General features: G+C 41.6%; 1 protein-coding gene across 4 annotated transcripts in view; it reads left to right on the forward strand.

Moving 5' to 3' along the window:
- TTC39A (tetratricopeptide repeat domain 39A) overlaps window positions 1–23521 on the forward strand; it is a 117243-nt gene that overhangs the window by 55219 nt on the left and 38503 nt on the right. For 3 of the 4 annotated variants that reach the window (XM_056532309.1, XM_056532308.1, XM_056532310.1), the window contains exons 2-5: window positions 161–265; window positions 8839–8970; window positions 19454–19530; window positions 23210–23277. In XM_056532309.1, coding sequence (XP_056388284.1) covers window positions 201–265; window positions 8839–8970; window positions 19454–19530; window positions 23210–23277 — 342 coding nt within the window. In that variant the 5' untranslated portion in view covers window positions 161–200. Of the gene's footprint in view, window positions 1–160; window positions 266–8838; window positions 8971–19453; window positions 19531–23209; window positions 23287–23521 lie in introns of those variants that run through there. The other variant, XM_056532311.1, reaches the window with a different exon arrangement.

Below are 23521 nucleotides of genomic sequence, written 5' to 3' on the forward strand. Positions count from 1 at the left end.
GCCATATCTTTTGCAAAAAGGAAAAATCCATTCAGTTTACATATAGGCGTACCTTGTTTTCCCCTTCAAGAAGGACCATGCTTATTATCAGTTATATGATGTATGGACGTATAGATGACATTACACATTGGCTAACCTTGTCTTACCTTTGACTGTTCAGGCAGCCGAACTGTGACTTGAAGAGCTCTCTTGTAGAATGTATGACTGCGTTGGATATGTTCTTGGAAAACGATTTCCAGGGGGCCCTCACCTACCTCCAGACCAAGTGAGTATCTTTCTCCTTATCACTGTTACACCCTGAGACTCTACAAGCTCCATCATGTTTCAGACTCAGTGTTCATCATGTTAGGATGGATATTTGGAATTTTTTAAGTATTTGCTGTTTTTATCTTTCCCGCCTGCACTGGGTTGTCTACATAGGACTTCATATACACTGCTCAAAAAAATAAAGGGAACACTAAGATAACACATCCTAGATCTGAATGAATGAACTAATCGTATGAAATACTTTCGTCTTTACATAGTTGAATGTGCTAAAAAATTATCAATGGAAATCAAATTTATCAATCCATGAAGGTCTGGGTATGGAGTCACACTCAAAATAAAGTGGCAAAAAAGAGTAAAAGAATAGTGGCACCAGTACCTGTATATACAGCTTCACGAGATGGACAGTACGGACACTCGGGCAACTACCCAGTTCCACTCAGCTGGCGGAGGTGCTAGGACAATGGGAAACCCAGTCTTTGTTTTATTCTCAAAATAAAGTGGAAAACCGCACTACAGGCTGATCCAACTTTGATGTAATGTCCTTAAAACAAGTCACAATGAGGCTCAGTAGTGTGTGTGGCCTCCACGTGCCCGTATGACCCCCCTACAATGCCTGGACATGCTCCTGATGAGGTGGCGGATGGTCTCCTAAGGGATGTCCTCCCAGACCTGGACTAAAGCATCTGCCAACTCCTGGACAGTCTGTGGTGCAACGTAGCGTTGGTGGATGGAGCGAGACATGATGTCCCAGATGTGCTCAATCGGATTCAGGTCTGGGGAACAGGCGGGCCAGTCCATAGCATCAATGCCTTCCTCTTGTAGGAACTGCTGACACAGTCCAGCCACATGAGGTCTAGCATTGTCTTGCATTAGGAGGAACCCAGGGCCAACCACACCAGCATATGGTCTCACAAGAGGTCTGTGGATCTCATCTCGGTACCTAATGGCAGTCAGGCTACCCCTGGCAAGCACATGGAGGGCTGTGCAGCTCCCCCAAAAAAGTGCAACCCCACACCATTACTGACCCACCACCAAACCGGTCATGCTGGAGGATGTTGCAGGCAGCAGAACGTTCTCCACTGCGTCTCCAGACTCTGTCACATGTGCTCAGTGTGAACCTGCTTTCATCTGTGAAGAGTACAGGGTGCCTGTGGCAAATTTTCCAATCTTTGTGTTCTGTGGCAAATGCCAAACGTCCTGCACGGTGTTGGGCTGTAAGCACAACCCCCACCTGTGGATGTCGGGCCCTCATACCACCCTCATGGAGTCTGTTTCTGACCGTTTGAGTGGACACATGCACATTTGTGGCCTGCTGGAGGTCATTTTGCAGGGCTCTGGCAGTGCTCCTCCTGCTCCTCCTTGCACAAAGGCGGAGGCAGCGGTCCTGCTGCTGGTTGTTGCCCTCCTACGGCCTCCTCCACGTCTCCTGATGTACTAGCCTGTCTCCTGGTAGCACCTCCATGCTCTGGACACTACGCTGACAGACACAGCAAACCTTCTTGCCACAACTCGCATTGATGTGCCATCCTGGATGAGCTGCACTACCTGAGCCACTTGTGTGGGTTGTAGACTCCATCTCATGCTACCACTAGAGTGAAATCACTGCCAGCATTCAAAAGTGACCAAAACATCAGCCAGGAAGCATAGGAACTGAGAAGTGGTCTGTGGTCATTACCTGCAGAACCATTACTTTATTGGGGGTGTTTTTCTAGTTGCCTATAATTTCCACCTGTTGTCTGTTCCATTTGCACAACAGCATGTGAAATTGATTGTCAATCAGTGCTGCTTCCTGAGTGGACAGTGTGATTTCACAGAAGTGTCATTGACATGGAGTTACATTGTGTTGTTTAAGTGTTCCCTTTGTTTTTTTGAGCAGCATATAAGGGGATGTTGCTGTACACAGTTTGTATTGCCCTGATGTGTAGACAGCAGTGCCAGCCATTGTATAAAACATGCCCAATGACTCTTTGTCTTCCTTTATTTGATATAGATGACATTGCACAGCACACAATTAATCCAGAATAAGTGAATAATGTTCTTGTTTTGCCTTTACTACTTTTTAAAGAGGTACTCCGCTGGAAAACTTTCTGGTGCCAGAAAGTTAAACAGATTTGTAAATGACTTATATTCAAAAATCCGAATCCTTCCAGTACTTATCAGCTGCTGTATGCTACAGAGGAAGTTCTGAGCAGGACAGGTTTGCTATGGGGATTGCTCCTGCTCTGGACAGTTCCTAAAATGGACAGAGGTGTCAGCAGAGAGCACAGTGGTCAGACAGAAAAGAACTTCCTGTAGAGCATACAGCAGCTGATAAGTACTGGAAGGATTAAGATTTGTAAATAGAAGTAATTTACAAATCTGTTTAACTTTTTGGCACCAGTTCATAAAGAAAAAATGTTTTCCAATGGAGTACCCCTTTAACTAGCGCTGCTGATGGCTGTATACTGTATATAGTGAGCAGAAGTTCACTTACCCTCCTTGTCCCTGCTTTGGCCTGATCCAGTGTAGTCCTGCCTCTAGTGATGACATCACTAGAGGCTGACTTACAGCCAGGAACAAGGGTTGGAAGTGAGGCTCTGTTCAAAATTGTGCTTTTTTAGCATGCCTTTTTGTTTAAAACAGAACAGACCCCATTTGGCAGTTTGATCCCAAACAGGGAGCCTCCAGCTGTTGCAAAACTACAACTCCCAGCGTGCCTGGACAGTCTTTGGCAATATCTGGAGGCACCCTGGTTGGGAAACACTGGCTTCATATGTCAGTATGATACAGAATAATGTGAGGGACAACTCTGCATTGGGAACATTTACTTCTTGTAGATAAAGTTCTTTGTCCTCGTGACTCACCAACCATGTTCCCACCCAAAATTGTGAGCTATTAACCTTAGCATCTAGTCCACCTAGCCCCTCCCTGATTTGGTATGTGATTGTATTGAAGCCCAGTTCATTCGGACTTTCCACCAGACTTTTGTAAGTTCTCGCTAAAGTAATTTGAGTAGAAATCTACATGGAAATCCAATGTGGATTCTGACCCAAAAGTCACGTGAAATCTACATAGAATCCGGGTCAATGGGAAATCCACAACAAGCAATTTTCTAAGCAGAAATTTCCAATATGCGGATATGAATTCTAGTTAAACTTTGCACTAAAGTGATACCATGTTTAGAACCATATGACGTTTTGGTCTTGGAAACCTTAAAGGAGTACTCCGGTGGAAATTTTTTTTTTTTAAATTAACTAGTGCCAGAAAGTTAAACAGATTTGTAAATTACTTCTATTAAAAAATCTTTACCCTTCCAGTACTTTTTAGCAGCTGTATGCTATAGAGGAAATTCCATTCCTGTTTTAATTTCTTTTTTGTGTTGACCACAGTGCTCTCTGCTGACACCTCTGTCCATGTCAAGAACTGTCCAGAGCAGCATTTGCGATGGGGATTTTCTCCAGCTCCGGACAGTTCCTGATATGGGCATCAGGTGTCAGCAGAGAGCACTGTGGACAAGACAAAAAAAGAAATTCAAAAAAAATTGAATTTCCTCTGTAGCATACAGCTGCTAAAACGTACTGGAAGGGTAAAGATTTTTTTAATAGAAGTCATTTACTAATCTGTTTAACTTTCTGGCACCAGTTGATTTTGGTTTTCCACTGGAGTACCCCTTTAATGCGCTTTCATACATACTAAGGCTAGGTTTCCACTTGTTTTTTTTTTCTTGCAAAAAACGCCAATAAAAACGCCTATTCTGCCGCACAGCATTTTTTTTTGTTCTCTTTCTGTGAAAAAACGATGCGGCCAGATGTTAGCTGCCAAATGTCATATCCACTTGGTGTTTTTCATTTTGGTGTTTTTTTTCTTTTTTTTTTTTTATCCTTTTGGCGTTAGTTTGCAGTTTTGGTCTCCCTGACAGTTTTAGAAAAACAACCTCATGTTGAGACTTTGGAGTTTTTTCGGGGAAATCTTGGCATTTTCTCTTATAGAAGTCTATGGGAGTGAAAAAACACCACAAAAAAAGCCATGTGGGTTTTAACATTGGTGTTTTTGCGGGCAGATTTTATTTTTATGTTTTTTTTACTTTAGCGATCCAAAAGGGATGGAGTTAGCCTTTTTTCATTTCATAGATTACCTAAAAAAAAATAAAAAAATTAAAAAAAAAGATACAATAGGGAACAAAATTTTTATTTTTTATAACAAAATATTTTTTACATTTTCAAGCAGGAAACAATTTAATGCGAGCGGTTAGGGACTGAAAAATGCACCCGACAATACTAAAAATGGCAAAGTGGTCCATGTGAATTTTAAATAAAAAAATTTTCGTCTATTTTTTAGTTAACCTTTTTATTAAATCTATTTAATAATGCATATAAAGCCTTCTAATAATTGAAGGTAAAATCAGGACAGTGTAAAGTGTTTTTTAAACTATATGTCCGCACATTATTTTGTTCCTACTAGTACTCCCAGCATGGGACAGAGTGCGCTACATGTTGGGAGCAGTAGTACCGGCAGTATGGGACAGATCGCCCCAGGTCTCACTCTTGAGACCCATTGCAATCGGCACTTAGATTCCTAAGATGCAAGCGGCACGCTGCACCTCTCGGCATCTCTGCTCTGTACTTTGGCCGGCCAGTGATTAGGGTTGTCACCTGGCCGGTATTTTACCGACACAGCCGGTATTTTGACCACCATTGCAATGCAATGGCCGGTATTTATCCAACCAATCCTCCAACTCCTGTAATGTTGCACCATATGCTATACCAGTGTTTCCCAATGAGAGCGCCTTCAGCTGTTGCAAAACTACAACTCCCAGCATGCCCAGGCAGCCATCGGCTGCCTGGGCATGCTGGGAGTTGTAGTTTTGCAACAGCTGGAGGCACCCCTGGTTGGGTAACACTGACCTATACCCCCTTCCCACAAATGGACGTAAATTCACCTCCACTGCGGGCTCCTGCCGTATGACGCACGATCAGCAGGTAAGCGCGCATCATACCCGACAGGTCCCGGTTGCTATCAGCAACCAGGACACGCGGCTAATACCGGACATCGCTGATCGGGCTGATGTCCGGTATTAACCCTTTTAGACGCCGCACATTTTAGATGCAGAATCTAAAATGGGAGATTGCTGTTGCAGGTTAGCTCAGTGGGCTGTATGGGACCATGGCGGTAAAATCGCGGTATCCCGAAGAGCTGAGAGGACAGCGAGAGGGTACTTACCTTCCTTCCCATTGTCCGATCGTTGCTTAATTGCTCCAAGCCTGAGGTCCAGGCTTGAGCAATCGAGCACAGATAGCATTGATCAATGCTATGCTATGGCATAGCATTGTTCAGTGTATGCAATCAAAATATTGCATGTAATAGTCCCCTATGGGGTGTAAAAAAAGTAAAAAAAAAAAAAGGTAATAAATGTGATTTGACCCCTTCCCTAATAAACGTTTGAATCACCCCCCCCTTTTCCCATTTAAAAAAAAAAACATATGTGGTATCACCGCGTGCTTAAATGACCAAACTATAAAAATATAATGTTAATTAAACTGCACGATCAATGGCATACAGGTAAAAAAAATTCCAAAGTCAAAAATTGCGTATTTTTGGTCACTTTATAAAAATGTTTATAAAAAGAGATTAAAAAGTCTCATCCAAACAAAAATGGTACCGATAAAAACTTCAGATCACAGCCCAAAAAATAAGCTCTGATACCACCCCGTAGATGGAAAAAATTTAAAGTTATAGGGGTCAGAAGAGGACAATTTTAAACATAATAATTTTTGGGCCATGTAGTTAGAATTTTTTTTAAGTAGTAAAATAAAATAAAACCTATATAAACGAGGTATCCTTGTAACCGTATGGACCTGCAGAATAAAGATAAGGTGTCATTTTTACGGAAAAGTGCGCTGCGTAGAATCGGAAGCCCCCATAATTGACAAAATGGCTTTTTGTTTTCAATTCCGCTGTAGATTTTGTGGTGAAATTATTAATGGTATTACAAAGTAAAACTGGTGGCGCAAAAGAAAAGTCCTCATTTGAGTCTGTAGGTGGAAAATTGAAAGTGTTATCATTTTTAGAAGGTGAGGAGGAAAAAGCAAAAGTGCAAAAATGAGAAATGGCCCGAGAGGGAAGGGGATATTATATACTACTACAGTATATAGTCAACATGCTGGGAGTTGTAGTTTTGCAACAGCTGGAGGCACCCCTGGTTGGGAAACACATGGTTAGTCCAACATGCTGGGAGTTGTAGTTTTTGTTTGGGGCAGCTGCTGAGCAACTCCCGAATTTGCTAAAAAAAACAAAAAAACAAACAAAACGATCAAAAAGTTACATTAAGGGTGCATTCCCACCTGGCGTATTTTGATGCATATTTTCTGTTGCGTATTTTATTTCCCATTGAAGTAAATGGGTTAGAAAATACGCAGCAGCAAATACGCAGCAAAATACGCCAGGTGGGAACGTAGCCTAAAACAAAAATGGTACTGTTAAAAAGTACAGATTGGGGCACAAAAAATTAGTCCTGATACAGAGAAATAAAAAAGTTATAGGAGTCAGAATAGGACATAAAATCACATATGCGTATCCTGTTATGTTAACGCCTATATAATTAATTATGCAAATTAGCATGGCCAGTATTTTTTTTGCAAGAAAGGTGGCAACCCTACCAGTGATGTGAATAGAACTTCACATCAGTCATTCATATTTGCCGCTCAGAGCGGTGATTGGTCGGCAAATATGAATCAGTGATGTCATTCACTGCGCCACATGTTCTTTACATAAGTTTTAATAAATCTCTCCCCCCCATGGCACCAAGAAACTATGACAGAGATTTATCAAAGCAAAGGATCAGTGGAACAGTTCGTCATAGCAACCAATCAGATTCTGGCTTTCCTTTTCAGTTTTTCAGAGGCCCTTAGCAACCAGCTAGAAAGAAGCAATCTGAGTGGTTGCTATGGGCAACTGCTCCATGTTTCCTTTGCATAAGGTTTTGATAAATCTCTCCAATGGAGCTCAGGAAATTAGTTTTATAGTGAATTATAGCTACATGGGGTGGGTCCTGTACAGACCTTCAATGAATGTTCACACTAGATTATACACGGATTCCATTGTCGATTCCGCCTTAAAATCTGCATTAAATCTGCATGGAATCCGAGTTCCATTGATTTCATTGGGAAATCCTTGACCACGTGCGCACACTTTGGGAGGGGGGGAGATACAAAGAATTTAGCACCACTTTTTTTGCTTTAGCTGGGCCACATTTGCTTAATGTGGTGCACACTATTAGCGCCACATATTCAGATATTTAGTACCTGATTTAGCGCCCTGTTAGCCAATTTTTTATAGAAAGTGTACTTGGAATTAAATAAAGTGCTATATTTGCTATTTGCCCCAAATTTTCAAAAGACCAAACACACTTCTGAAAATGCAACGCAATTAACACTCTTTGAGGCGCAAAATAAAGAGCCCTAATTGCACAAGTCTTTAAATATTCCGTTTAAAAAAATGGATGGAATGATCCTATTGCACTTTAAAATTCTACTACAAATCCACTATGATGCTAATCTTACAAGTATATTTGCTTACGATTTCCTTGTGAAATTCACATGACATTTTTACATGTTAATTTTTCTTATGTTCACATAGCGGAACATGTTGGCACTAAGACTGGTCGGAAATGCATCATCTCCATAGACAGCAATGCAGGAATCGGAATTTCCGCAACAGATGTTTCTGCTGTGTGCACAATGCAGCAGAATCCCTCAAAAAAAAAAAAATAAAAAAAAAAATGGGAGTCTGCTGCATCAGAATTTCCAAGTGGAATTTTTCCACTGGGTTCTGCTTGTGAATTTAGTCCTAGGCTGGTTTAATACTACGGAATCTCTGGATGGACGAAATTTGGCCAGAGACACTTAAAGAGGTACTCCGTTCTAAACATCTTATCTCCTATTCAAAGAATAGGGGATATGATGTTAGATTGCGGAGGTCCCGGCGATCTCTGGGCCGGCAGCAGCGGCATCCAGAAGACGAAAGCTTGCAGCTTTCACGTTCCTGATGTGAGGCCACGCCCCCTCCATTCATAGCCGTCACACCTCCTTCCAGATACGTAAATGGAGAGGGCGTGGCGGCTGGCATTGCCAGTCATCGGACACGGAGCGGAGTTCACTCCGTGTACCGAATGACAGGGGGACTATCCTTTGGATAGGGGATAAGATGTTTAGAGCGGAGTACCCCTTTAAACCAAGCATCATTATCGGACAAAGTGCAAAAGTATCTAAAACACTAAAAAGTTGCACATATTTGCGAAAATTTAAACTTTCACAAACATTATTGACTTTTTGACAACAGAAAACTGGCATGCAAGCTTTGATAAATTCACCCCTTAAATTATAGGTCCCTGTTTTAAGAACAGTGGGTATAGATGGCAATGTGTGTGTGTTTGGGGGGGATAAAAGATGCCTGGGCCAATTTTGTATTGAAATATACCGCCATGTATGTGTGATAGATGGCCATGTTTTTTATTCTATTAAGTGATATGTATCCAGTGGGGTTTGTTTGCACATGGTTCAGTATTATAATAATACATTTCTTCCAAATACACAGGTCCAAGGAGAGTATGTACCATTCCCTTACATATGCCACCATGCTGGAAATGCAAGCCATGATGACATTTGACCCTCAGGACATAGTGAATGCTGGGAACACCATGAAGGAGGCTCAGGCAGTGTGTCAGAGGTTTGTATAGAAACGCAAATTTGCCAATGGCGCCCTGTGCACTTCAGAGATGAAAGCAGGTTCACACTAAGCACATGTGACAGACGTGACAGAGTCTGGAAACGCTGTGGAGAATGTTCTGCTGCCTGCAACATTCTCCAGCATGACGGTGGGTCAGTAATTATGTGGGGTGGCATTTCTTTGGGCCCTCCATGTGCTTGCCAGAGGTAGCCTGACTGACATTAGGTACCGAGATGAGATCCTCAGACCCCTTGTGAGACCATATGCTGGTGCGGTTGGCCCTGGGTTCCTCATAATGCAAGACAATTCTAGACCTCATGTGGCTGGATTGTGTCAGCAGTTCCTGCAAGAGGAAGGCATTGATGCTATGGACTGGCCGCCCGTTCCCCAGACCTGAATCCGATTGAGCACATCTGGGACATCATGTCTCGCTCCATCCACCAACGCCTCGTTCCACCACAGACTGTCCAGGAGTTGGCGGATGCTGTAGTCCAGGTCTGGGAGGACATCATCAGGATCATGCCCAGGCGTTGTAGGGAGGTCATACAGGCACGTGGAGGCCACACACACTACTGAGACTCATTGTGACTTGTTTTAAGGACATTACATCAAAGTTGGATCAGCCTGTAGTGAGGTTTTCCACTTTGATTTTGAGTGTGACTCCATATCCAGACCTCCATGGGTTGATAAATTTGATTTCCATTGATAATTGTTGTGTGATTTTGTTGTCACCACATTCACCTATGTAAAGACAAAAGTATTTCATACGATTAGTTCATTCATTCCAGATCTAGGATGTGTTATCTTAGTGTTCCCTTTATTTTTTTGAGCAGTGTATAAAAATGAAATGATCACTGTCATCTTAAACGACTTTACTCCATCTGATAGCACTTCATTTACTAAAAATGACTCCTCATCCCAGGAAAACTGCTCTAAAATCTTGGCCACTAGGTGTCTCCCTTACCTGCTGTCCACTTGCTGTTGTTTGGGGAAATCTGTCTCAAGTAACAGACATGGCAAGAGAAAGTACATAAAGTGATAGGTGGGACTTTCCATGCGCTCTGTGTAGAAGGTGTGTATGGGTTGGGGGTGGTTAGAGAGGTTAGAGAAAAAGGCTGAGCTGTTTACCTGTAAGCTGGGACCTTCCAGATAATATGCACTGTCCACTGCTTGCCGAGTGCCTTGTGTAACCCCTTCCTTGATGTGTTACTGCTGTTTATTTCATGTCTGTTTACACAACACCTTGTAAAATCAATGCTTTAGTACCCCATTCTTCCTCCACAGGCCATTTATAGTACTGTACTGTGTAAATCATGAGTCTAGCACCAACACTATGTCATGGCAGAGCAAAGAGGTGTATGTGATATGTTGTATTGTGCTGTCATTGTCTAGTGATCTAAGGGAGGGAGTAACTGTGTGCACTATTGGCCAGTGGGTGTAGCGTAGGTGGGCCGCACCCAGGGCAAAGCATAAATCCGACTCATACATTGTATACATCGCCAAATGGCAGTATGATGCTCTTTATTGGAGCTAGGATGCTCTTGGGTGGCAGTAGAATGCTCTTTACTGGAACTACGATGTGTTTAGATGGCAGTAGGATGCTCTTTATTGGAGCTAGGATTTTCTCGGATAGCAGTAGGATATATAATGAGTATTTATAAATTACCATATTTTTCGTCCTATAGGACGCACCGGCGTATAAGACGCACCCAATTTTTAAGGGCAAAATCTAAAAAAAATAAAGATTTTGAACCCAATAGTCATCTTCAACCTGCGGACCTCCAGATGTTGCAAAACTACAACTTCCAGCATGCCCGGACAGCCGTTGGCTGTCCGGGCATGCTGGGAGTTGTAGTTTTGCAACATCTGGAGGTCCACAGATTGAAGACCACTGCATAGGAGGTAATACTCACGTGTCCCCGCCGCTCCGGACCCGTCACCGCTGCCCTGGATGTCGCTCCATCGTTGTCGCCGTGTCCCCGTCGCTCCGGAACGTCTCTGCTGCCGGCCGGGTATCCTCGCTCTCCGTCGCCTCCATCACGTCGTTACGCACGCCGACACGCACGTACGCGACGATGTGATGACGAGGAAGGAGAGCACCGGCCATACAGGGGATCCCTGAACGGAGAAGACACCGAGGAGGCAGGTAAGGTCCCTCCCGGTGTCCTGTAAGCACTAACCCGGCTATTCTGTCGGGCTGTTCGGGACCGCCGCGGTGAAATCGCGGCGGTCCCGAACAGCCCGACTGAACAGCCGGGTTAGTGTCACTTTCCCTTCAGACGCGGCGGTCAGCTTTGATCGCCGCGTCTGAAGGGTTAATACAGGGCATCACCGCGATCGGTGATGTCCTGTATTAGCCGCGGGTCCCGGCCGTTGATGGCCGCAGGGACCGCCGCGATAGGGGTGTATTCGCCGTATAAGACGCACCGACTTTTCCCCCCCAGTTTTGGGGAAGAAAAAGTGCGTCTTATACGGCGAAAAATACGGTAGTTTATGAACAACTCATTAAAGAGTAAAAAGATACATGCAGGCGGTTAAATGCTACAACAATTGTTTCTAACGAAATGGTTGTAGATATGAATAAATCTCTTGCTTATCGTGTTTTGCACGTAAAGTCTCCAGAGAAAATAAAGTGACTCAATGTGATTACTGTATGTCATTCAGCTCCATCAGAGGCCCCAGCTTTCTTCTCGCTGGTGACGCCGCGCTTTGTTCATTCCCTGCTCTGAATCACAGAACATTACACAGCGCGTGTAAATAATTCTCTCCTTCATTGTATTAAATGGATGAAGTTAACTACTTAACATTTATATAATGCGATTACTTTTCAAAGCATGAGTCAGTGGTCCTCTCACCGTGCATCCACGTGGCTGGATGACAGACTCATGTTCTATGAAATCATGATCTGGAGGCCAAAGACTGTGTTTGGGCCCAAATGTGTGGTATTGCAGCTTAAAGGGTTACCTCTCATCAAATAAACTTTTGATATATTTTAGATTAATGAATGTTGAATAACTTTCCAATAGCATGTTAATGAAAAATCAGCTTCTTTCTATTGTATTTTTCCCGATCAGTCCTGTCAGCAAGCATTTCTGACTCATGCTGGAGTCCTAAACACTCAGAGCTGCCAGCCTGCTTTGTTCACAGCCAAACAGGCTGTGAACAAAGCAGGCTGGCAGCTCTGAGTGTTCTCCTTTGTGAACAAAGCGGACTGGCAGCTGGTAGTGTTTAGGACTCCAGCATGAGTCTGAAATGCTTGCTGCCAGGACTGGTAGGGAGACCCCTAGTGGTCATTTCTTCAAAGTGGAAAATTAAATAAAATGAAGCATATTTTTTAATAACATGCAATTGTGAAGTTATTCTGCATACATTAATCTATAATATATCAAAAGTTTTTTTTTGATGAGAGGTACCCTTTAAAGAAGTATTTTTCTTACCAATTTTGTGAGAATCTGAAAGAAATAAATCATGTCATGCTGCATCACATTCCATATTATTTTTTTCCTAAAAGCGATTGTAGTCTGTAGTCATGGAAACAAATACATCTGCGTAGGAGTTGTATACACTAAAACGGTAGACTGTTCTTGATCGAGTGACCTTATGTTTATTATAGACGCACTAAAACAACAGTGCATTATTGCTTTATAAATCAGATGCAAAAATATAACAAATACATAAATAAATAACAATAAAAACGATCTTAACCCTTAGAAACTGGCCAATCCGGACAGCTGTTATTGTAGATCCCAGATGCGCACAGGTCACATGGAGGAGTGAGTTGGTAGCTGTAGATTTACGATAGACATCGGTTGAAATTGAGCCATCCCGCTCTCTTTCCATTTGGATTTCTAAAAAAATCGATCTTATCTGGGCTATATTTCTATATGTCAATTCAACACTGATATCATTTTGATTTAACTCTGTCATTAATTACTTAAAGGGGTACTCCAGTGAAAAACTTTTTTTTTATTTTTATTTTTTAAATCAACTGGTGCCAGAAAGTTAAACAGATTTGTAAATTACGTCTATTAATAAATCTTAATCCTTCCTGTACTTATTAGCTGCTGAATGCTACAGCGGAAATTCTTTTCATTTTGAAACACAGAGATGTCAGCAGAGAGCACTGTGCTCATGATGTCAGCAGAGAGCTCTGTGTTTCAAACGGAAAAGAATTTCCACTGTAGTATTCAGCAGCTAATAAGTACAGGAAGGATTAAGATTTTTTTAATAGAAGTAATTTACAAATCTGTTTAACTTTCTGGCACCAGTTGATTAAAAAAAACAAAAAAACAAAAACGTTTTCCACCGGAGTACCCCTTTAAGCTGGGGCACCAACCCCTGCCATATAAACAGAACGTCATTGATGTACTGCAGCCAGCACTGCACAAGGTCCACACCCGGCACCCCGCCCTACTCCTACATATAAATAATAAATATAGAAAACAATATAAACTGCATGACCCACAGAATAATGAGAACGTCATTTTAGCCGAAAAAACAAAACACCACAAAAGTTGTAAAAACGGTTTTCATTTCAGACCCTATCCTCATAAAATATATATTTTATTGTTTCGCTGTATATTTTATGTTAAAGTGAGTGATATCATTACAAAGTACAATTGGTTGTGCAAAAAAAACCAAGCCCTCATATGGGACTGTGGAAGTAAAAATAAAAGAGTTATGGCAAGGAGGGAAAAAAACAAAATGCAAAGATTAAAATTGGCAGTGTCCTTAAAAGGGTATTCCAGGCAAAACCTTTTTTTATATATATCAACTTGCTCCGGAAAGTTAAACAGATTTGTAAATTACTTCTATAAAAAAAATCTTAATCCTTCCAATAGTTATTAGCTTCTGAAGTTTTCTGTCTAACTGCTCAATGATGATGTCCTGTCCCGGGAGCTGTGCATGATGGGAGAATATCCCCATAGGAACTGCACAGCTCCCGGGACATGAGTCATCAGAGAGCAGTTAGACAGAAAACAACAACACAACTTCAAAAGCTAATAACTATTGGAAGGATTAAGATTTTTTAATAGAAGTAATTTACAAATCTGTTTAACTTTCCGGAGCCAGTTGATATATAAAAAAAAGTTTTGGCCTGGAATACCCCTTTAACCCCTTAAGGACGCAGGACGTAAATGTACGTCCTGGTGCGGTGGTACTTAACGCACCAGGACGTACATTTTCGTCCTAAGCATAACCGCGGGCATCGGAGCGATGCCCGTGTCATGCGTGGCTGATCCCGGCTGCTGATCGCAGCCAGGGACCCGCCGGCAATGGCCGACGCCCGCGATCTCGCGGGCGTCCGCCATTAACCCCTCAGGTGCCGGGATCAATACAGATCCCGGCATCTGCGGCAGTGCGCGATTTGAATGAATGATCGAATCGCCCGCAGCGCTGCTGCGGGGATCCGATCATTCATAACGCCGCACGGAGGTCCCCTCTCCTTCCTCCGTGCGGCTCCCGGCGTCTCCTGCTCTGGTCTGTGATCGAGCAGACCAGAGCAGGAGATGACCGATAATACTGATCTGTTCTATGTCCTATACATAGAACAGATCAGTATTAGCAATCATGGTATTGCTATGAATAGTCCCCTATGGGGACTATTCAAGTGTAAAAAAAAAGTAAAAAAATGTAAAAGTAAAAGTAAAAAAAAAGTGAAAAATCCCCTCCCCCAATAAAAAAGTAAAACGTCCGTTTTTTCCTATTTTACCCCCAAAAAGCGTAAATTTTTTTTTTTATAGACATATTTGGTATCGCCGCGTGCGTAAATGTCCGAACTATTAAAATAAAATGTTAATGATCCCGTACGGTTAACGGCGTGAACGAAAAAAAATTAAAAAAGTCCAAAATTCCTACTTTTTTAATACATTTTATTACAAAAAAAATTATAAAAAATGTATTAAAAGTTTTTTATATGCAAATGTGGTATCAAAAAAAAAAAGTACAGATCATGGCGCAAAAAATGAGCCCCCATACCGCCGCTTATACGGAAAAATAAAAAAGTTATAGGTCATCAAAATAAAGGGATAATAAACGTACTAATTTGGTTTAAAAGTTTGTGATTTTTTTTAAGCGCAACAATAATATAAAAGTATATAATAATGGGTATCATTTTAATCGTATTGACCCTCAGAATAAAGAACACATGTCATTTTTGCCATAAATTGTACGGCGTGAAAACAAAACCTTCCAAAATTTGCAAAATTGCGTTTTTCGTTTTAATTTCCCCACAAAAATAGTGTTTTTTGGTTGCGCCATAAATTTTATGATATAATGAGTGATGTCATTACAAAGGACAACTGGTCGTGCAAAAAACAAGCCCTCATACTAGTCTGTGGATGAAAATATAAAAGAGTTATGATTTTTAGAAGGCGAGGAGGAAAAAATGAAAACGTAAAAATTAAATTGTCTGAGTCCTTAAGGCCAAAATGGGCTGAGTCCTTAAGGGGTTAAAGGAGTACTCCGCTTGAGTTGGGAGCTTGTGAAATCATAGCCCCGCCCCCTCAATGCAAGTCTATGGGAGGGGGCGTGGCGGCTGTCACGCCCCCTCCCGTAGACTTGTATTGAGGAGGTGGGGCTATGACGTCACAAGCTCCCGACTCCAGCGTTCGGAACAGTTTGTTCCAAACGCTGAGCAGCGGAGTACCCCTTTAAGGGATTTATATGTTTGTGTTCTGTAATCCAACTACCTAATACAAAAACAAAGAAACAAAAAGCAATAAAGTCAGAGGCGTAACTTGTAGCTTCATATGGGGCAGATGTGCTTTGGGGCCCCCTTAGGAACTAGGGTCCTGTTGCGACTACTACCTCTGCACCCCTTATAGCTATGCCCCTGAATAAAGTAATAATGATACGAATAATAATCGCAGTGATCAAAATAAGCTTTGTCTTCTTTGGACAAACTATTGTTAGAAGGGTCCCCTAAAGCATACAGGGGGTTTCTCTGCTGGGACCTCTGGGGATTATCTGCAGAAACCTAGCAGCAAGGGCTTAATTTTCCTGCAGTGCCACTACTGGCCAAATTAAGTATTACAGCGTTCCAATAAAAAGAAATAGGCTTTCTGTATAATATATAGCTAGCTTTCTTAAAAGAGTTGTGGTGTCCTGGTACCGTATTGCATACCGTACCTTGTATGGTGGTCCCCAAAGTCAGAGTTACTACGTTCAGGTAGTGTTCCCCAGGTGGGACAGCCACTAGTCGCCTCTTCTACTCTAATTCTATAATGTTTCTATGTACATATTTAATCATGTATATTTAATATAATGCATATTAGTACTTGCCTTGTTGGCGTCACAGGTCATGTGACTATGTAAATTCCTTTATGGTATGTTGAAGGACCTTTGGAGGTCCTTGGGTCACATGTTTACCCATAATTCTATGTGAAGGTGATTGACAGAAGTATTGGACCAATTAGCTCTCGTCCAGCCCCTGCCCATATAAGGGAGCTGTAGCCAATTATCGCTCTCTTGGGTTGCTGCTCTCGTGGATGCCGGACTTGCAGGACGGATCTGCGCAACTTTCAAAGACACGCTAGGCCAGAAAACCTACCGGCCTCAGCCTAAACTAAACCGTGAGTTCTAAACTAATCCCTGCTAAAGCTAGCATGACTACTGGACCGAAACTAAATCCCCTAAATCCAGTGGAACAGCGCATATCAGTCTAAGGACTCTAAATTGCTTAAGGTCCCAACCACTGTCAATCCTTAAGAGACTTTGCATGTATAGAGACTGTTCCGGTTATGAAGCTTGCATAAAATCTTAAGTAAAGTTCCGACTGTTTTCAGCAAACTCTCCGGTTGTGGACATTCAATTATTCTATACCTCACTATCGCTCTTTGGAAGGGTGGCGGTTGGACAAGCATTACAGAGGAGCCCTCACCCTGGCGTCACGAATAGAAAGGGTTAATCAAGCACCCTTTAATTACCGCACAGCTACACCCCATATACCCTACTCCCCCCAGGCTATCACATAGCAGTTTAGTGTTTTTTTTTTTTTCATTATACCATTGTTCCTGGGCTGTAAAAAGTAAAAAATTAAAAAAATGTTAACTCACCTCTGTTGCGCCGATATAGCTCTTCTGCCCTCCGGTCCCGGTCTTCTTCCTGCTTCTGTGCACAGATCGTCACACTTCAATCTGTATATCGCCGGCTATAGACTGAGCACAGTGTCATGTAAGGGGTCTGGGCAGCAGGGAGAAGACTTTTTACCACCAAAGAAACAGCGTATATCCAGTGATAAATGGTGCATGATGTTACTAATAATATATATTATAATAAATATTAGATCAGGAGACCGTGCTTCAGATCCTTACAGTATTTTATTAAAATATTATATAAAACATTAATCCTAGCACAGGGCCCTTTTGATAGGATCCTAAAACAAATACAAATGTGCACTTATTCCTGTAGGTAAAAATTAGCTTATAAATTCTTCAAAATATCACATATAATTTTATTAAAGAAATATAATGTTACTATAGAAAGACATCTATTATATAATGTATAATGCTCCGTAACTAGATGTTGCTTAATCTGGTATCCAATACTCCGGCATCCATAGCATTAAAGTCCGTGTCTGTCAGTCCTGATATTTGCAGCCGATGAGTGACTATTATGCCTCAATTAGAGCTTAAAGGGGTACTCCGGTGGAAAACTTATTTTTATTTTTTTTTAAATCAACTGGTGCCAAAAAGTTAAACATATTTGTAAATTACTTCTATTAAAAAAAATCTTATTCCTTCCAGTACTTATTAGCTGCTGAATACTACAGAGGAAATTCTTTTCTTTTTGGAACACAGTGCTCTCTGCTGACATCACAAGCCCAGTGCTCTCTGCTGACATCTCTGTCCATTTTAAGAACTGTCCAGAATAGGAGAAAATCCCCATAGCAAATATATGCTGCTCTAGACAGTTCCTAAAATGGACAGAGATGTCAGCAGAGAACACTGTGCTTGTGATGTCAGCAGAGAGCACTTTGTTCCAAAAAGAAATGAGTTTCCTCTGTAGTATTCATTAGCTAATAAGTACTGGAAGGATTAAGATTTTTTTATAGAAGTAATTTACAAATATGTTTAACTTTTTGGCACCAGTTGATTTAAAAAAATATTAAAAAATAAAGTTTTTCACCAGAGTACCCCTTTAACCTATAATTGAGGCATAAAAGTCAGTCAGCGGCTGCAAATATCAGGGTTGACAGACACGGACTTTCAGAAACTGAAACTTTAATTCTATGGATGCCGGAATATTGGATACTGGATTAAGCAACATCTAGTTACGGGGCATTATACATTATATAATAGATGTCTTTCTATAGTAACATTATATTTCTTTAGTAAAATTATATGTGATATTTTGAAGAATTTATAAGCTCTGTAGTATTCAGCAGCTAATAAGTACTGGAAGGATTAAGATTTTAAGATTTTAATAGAAGTAATTTACAAATATGTTTCTGCGCACAATATATACCAGTGTTTTCCAAAAACGGGTGGCTCCAGCTGTTGTAACACTACAGCTCCCAGCATATCGGGACAGCTAAAGGGCATTCTGGGAGATGTAGTTTTGAAACAGCTGGAGGCACCCTGATGTCATTTGCAGAGGGCAGTAAGTATAACTGGACATTGCATTGTATAAGTTAACATCACTCATTTCTCTTTTTTCTCCTATTTAAAGGGGTTATCCAGGAAAAAAACTTTTTTTTATATATCAACTGGTTCCAGAAAGTTAAACAGATTTGTAAATTACTTCTATTAAAAAATCTTAATCCTTTCAGTACTTATGAGCTTCTGAAGTTAAGGTTGTTCTTTTCTGTCTAAGTAATATCTGATGACACGTGTCTCGGGAACCGCCCAGTTTAGAAGAGTATGCAGAGTATAGGAAAATAAACCTTGTCAGAAGGCGCTGTTCAGAACATCAGAAGAATCAGGTGGAAGCCAGATCGAGATGAAAGCGCTAGGAAGCACTGTGTTTATTTAAATTCTGAGGAAGGAGGTATGATCCTCCGAAACGCGTCTATTTGGTATTTAAATAAACACAGTGCTTCCTAGCACTTTCATCTCGATCTGGCTTTCACCTGATTCTTCTGATGTTCTGAACAGCGCCTTCTGACAAGGTTTATTTTCCTATACTCTGCATACTCTTCTAAACTGGGCGGTTCCCGAGACACGTGTCATCAGAGAGCACTTAGACAGAAAAGAACAACCTAAACTTCAGAAGCTCATAAGTACTGAAAGGGTTAAGATTTTTTAATAGAAGTAATTTACAAATCTGTTTAACTTTCTGGAGCCAGTTGATATATATATAAAAAAAAGTTTTTTTCCTGGATAACCCCTTTAAAGTCTCTCCCCCCCCCCATCCCTCTGAGTCTTGTCCTGGTTAGAATCCTGTTTGCCTTTTCTTCCAGTGTCTTGTGCTGTTTGTGGAACCTTCACTATGTACACTTCACGCATCAATGTGACAACCTTGTGTTTCTTCTTCCCGTCAGGTATAGGAAGAAATCCACGGTCGCAGACTCCTTCAACAATTTAGTCCATGGCCAAAGTCTCGATCAGTTCACAGAAGGTATCAGTGTTTTACATGTACTTCACCAGTCTTCTATGCTATTCATTGATAATTAAAGGGGCACTCTGGAGGGGAAAAAAAAAAGTTTTATGTCTATTTAAAAATCCTAATCCTTCCAGTATTTATCAGCTGCTGTATGCTCCAGAGGAAGTTGTGTAGCCACTTTGCCCTCCCATTAGGCCTTGACATCACAGTAGTGTATTCATTGTCTTTTTGATCAGTGCAGGTTTCCGGGGACATACCCCCATAATTAGGATATCTACATTTATTGACATTTGTTTTAAATGTTTTGAATTATTAACATTTACCAATTTCAATACTGAGAACAAATACAACTACAGTGATCCCTCAACTTACAATGGCCTCAACATACAATCGTTTCAACATACAATGGTCTTTTCTGGACCATTGTAACTTGAAACCAGACTCAACATACAATGCTACAGACAGTCCAGATCTGTGAAACCTGTCAATACCCGGAAGAACTGACCAATCAGAATGGACATTTTACTGGTAAAACCCCTGTATTACTGAAGTGCATGCACTGACTGGCTGGTAGCGCCCCCTACAGTACAGGGAGGTATTACATGTTCTGTACTCTTTACCTGTGCCAGGGTTATCTGCTCCTTCGGACACCAGGTGAGGGCGGCTTCATGTTACTTTTTTAGGACATTGTGTGTACTGTACAAGACCCTGAAGAAGCTCCTGTCCTCTACATAGACCAGTGTTTCCCAATGAGGGTGCCTCCAGCTGTTGCAAAACTACAACTCCCAGCATGCCCGGACAGCCGAAGTTTGTCCAGGCATGCTGGGAGTTGTAGTTTTGCAACAGCTGGAGATACCCTGGTTGGGAAACACTGACAGACAGTGATTTACACTGTGTGTACTGTATAGGACCCTGAAGAAGCTCCTGTCCTCTACATAAACCATTGTTTCCCAAGCAGGGTGCCTCCAGCTGTTGCAAAACTACAACTCCCAGCATGCCCGGACAGCCAACGGCTGTCCGGGCATGCTGGGAGTTGCAGTTTTGCAACAGCTGGAGACACCCTGCTTGGGAAACACTGACATAGACAGTGATTACAGCTTCCAGCAGATCTTTCTTACTTTTATATGTAAGGATTTGCTATATCTGTATTAGTTCTCTACTTATTTTTCTTTAATCCTCACTTTTTCCTATTTTTGGATGACATTTTGGTGGCTTCAGAACCAATTACACGGTTTCCATAGAGTTATGGTCTCAACATACAATGGTTTCAAGATACAATGGCCGTCCTGGAACCAATTCATATTGTAACTTGAGGGACCACTGTATTCTACGTATATTTGTCGGGCAGAATATACTCTACAACCCATTTTAGCTCATAAGGAAAATAGGTATTAGAGATGAGCGAACTTACAGTAAATTCGATTCGTCACGAACTTCTCGGCTCGGCAGTTGATAAATTTTCCTGCATAAATTAGTTCAGCCTTCAGGTGCTCCCGTTGGCTGGAAAAGGTGGATACAGTCCTAGGAGACTCTTTCCTAGGACTGTATCCACCTTTTCCAGCCCACCGGAGCACCGGAAAGCTGAACTAATTTATGCAGGATAAGTCATCAACTGCTGAGACGAGAAGTTCGTGACGAATCGAATTTACTGTAAGTTCGCTCATCTCTAATAGGTATGATAAGCATTCAGTACTCAGAGTTAGTCTATTCTCTACCAGCTATAGATCTTTTGTACCTTATGATGAAACTGTCTAATATACATAAAGCAGGGGAAATAAGTATTGAACACGTCACCATTTTTCTCACTAAATACTGTTCCTTTGAGACAACAGTACCTGCTTATCCCAGGTCTCTCCACTAGTGTCCTTGGCTCTTGGACAACTCTTCTGATTATTCTTCTCACTCCTCTGTAGAAATTATGGAGGAGCACCTAGTCGGAGTAAATTGATGGTGAAATCATCGTCTTTCCACTTCTCTATTATGGCCCCAAAAGTGCTCACCGAAACATCCAGAAGATAGAAATGCGCCTGTAACTAACAGTATTGTTATGTTTTGCAACAATTAAGTTGTGATGGTTTTAAAGGGGTACTCTGCCCCTAGACATCTTATCCCCTATCCAAAGGATAGAGGATAGGATGTCTGATCACGGGGTTCCTGCCGCTGGCTGCCCGCAATCTTGGCTGCGGCACCCCAGACATCCGGTGCACGGAGCAAACTTCGCTCCGTGCCAGATGACTGGCGATGCGGGGCGGAAGCTTTTGACGTCACGGTCATGCCCCGCTCGTGACCTCACGGACAGGCCCCCTCAATGCAAGTCTATGGGAGGGGGCGTGACTAATGTCACGTCCCCTCCCATACACTTGCATTGAGGGGGCGTGGCCGTGACATCACGAGTCTCCCGCGCTGCACCCGCAGTGAATGAACGCCGGGTGCAGCAGGGAGATTGCAGGGGTCCCCAGCGGCGGGACTCCCTGCAATGAGACATCTTATTCCCTATCCTTTAGATAGGGAATAAGATATCTAGGTGCGGAGTACCACTTTAAAGGGGTATTCCAAGAAAAAACGTTTTTTTTATATATATATTAACTGGTTCCAGAAAGTTAAACAGAATTGTAAATTACTTCTATTAAAAATCTTAATCCTTTCAGTACTTATGAGCTTCTGAAGTTAAGGTGGTTCTTTTCTGTCTATGTAATTTCTGATGACACGTGTCTCGGGAAACGCCCAGTTTAGAAGCAAATTCCCATAGCAAACCTCTTCTAAACTGGGCGGTTCCCAAGACACGTGTCATCAGAGATTACTTAGACAGAAAAGAACAACCTAAACTTCAGAAGCTCATAAGTACTGAAAGGATTAAGATTTTTTAATAGAAGTAATTTGATATATAAAAAAAAGTTTTTTCCTGGATAACCCCTTTAAGACAGCACTTTGCTTTTACCCATCATGAGATGTGTCTTGTGTGACACCTCGACACTGAGACCTTTTTGTAGCCATCAGTTGGGAATGAACCTGTTGATTTTAATTTGCACTAACAAGGGGCTGAATTGATTTTTAATTACTGATAGATTTCAGCTGCTGTCTGGCCTTTTTAGGCATTTTAGTGTTCACTTGCCCCTTAGGTCCAAAAACATTTTGTAGAGTTGGCAAGATGACCATGCTCCGGCTTCTAGGTCAGTGTAACAAGTTAGAATGTCAAGTTACATCCTAAAGTGTTAAAAGGAGCCTTCATTTACCCCGTCTTTGGACCTGAGGAAGTTGCAAGTGAGATCCGAAACACGTTGTCCCTTTTTATATGTATCAACTAAGCAAAAAAAGTCTGTTGCAACTGACATAACTTTGGATTAAACCGGTTGATATTAATTTGCACTGACAAGGGGCTGGGTTGCTTTATAATTACTGATAGATTTCATCCGCTGTCTTGGCTTTCCATGCCTTTTTGGGCATCACTTCATGTGTTTAATACTTTTTCCGTGTCATTTCACATTATTACACATAATTAATTTTTTTCAGCTTATTTGTTTTGGTTTCTTTGCATATATGGATTACTTGGGTTGTTACCAACAACTGGTGAATTTCATGTCAGTAGCACCTATGGAAAAATATTTAGTGAGGAAAAATGGTGGCATGTTTGATACTAATTTCGTCCGCTGTATGTCTTATACCAAAATAATATTATAAAACGTATGTGTTACAGAGGAGATCCACGCGGAGGTGTGTTATGCAGAATGTCTTCTCCAAAGAGCGGCCCTCACGTTCCTGCAGGTCTGACATGTCAGTGTTATACATTATTGCAAATAATAATCTTATTTCCATAATTGATTTCTGATGTCATCTGTATATTGCATATAGGACATAATTCTTAAAGGAGTAGTCCAGTGGTGACTCAGTGGTGAACAACTTATCCCCTATCTTAAGGATAGGGGACAAGTTGCAGATCGCGAGGGGTCCGACCTCTGAGGCGTCCTCAGACTTCCTTCCTCCTCAGCGGGGCCCGTGTTACCTGACA

This window comes from Hyla sarda, chromosome 7 (assembly GCF_029499605.1).
Source record: "Hyla sarda isolate aHylSar1 chromosome 7, aHylSar1.hap1, whole genome shotgun sequence".
Classification (NCBI taxonomy): domain Eukaryota; kingdom Metazoa; phylum Chordata; class Amphibia; order Anura; family Hylidae; genus Hyla; species Hyla sarda.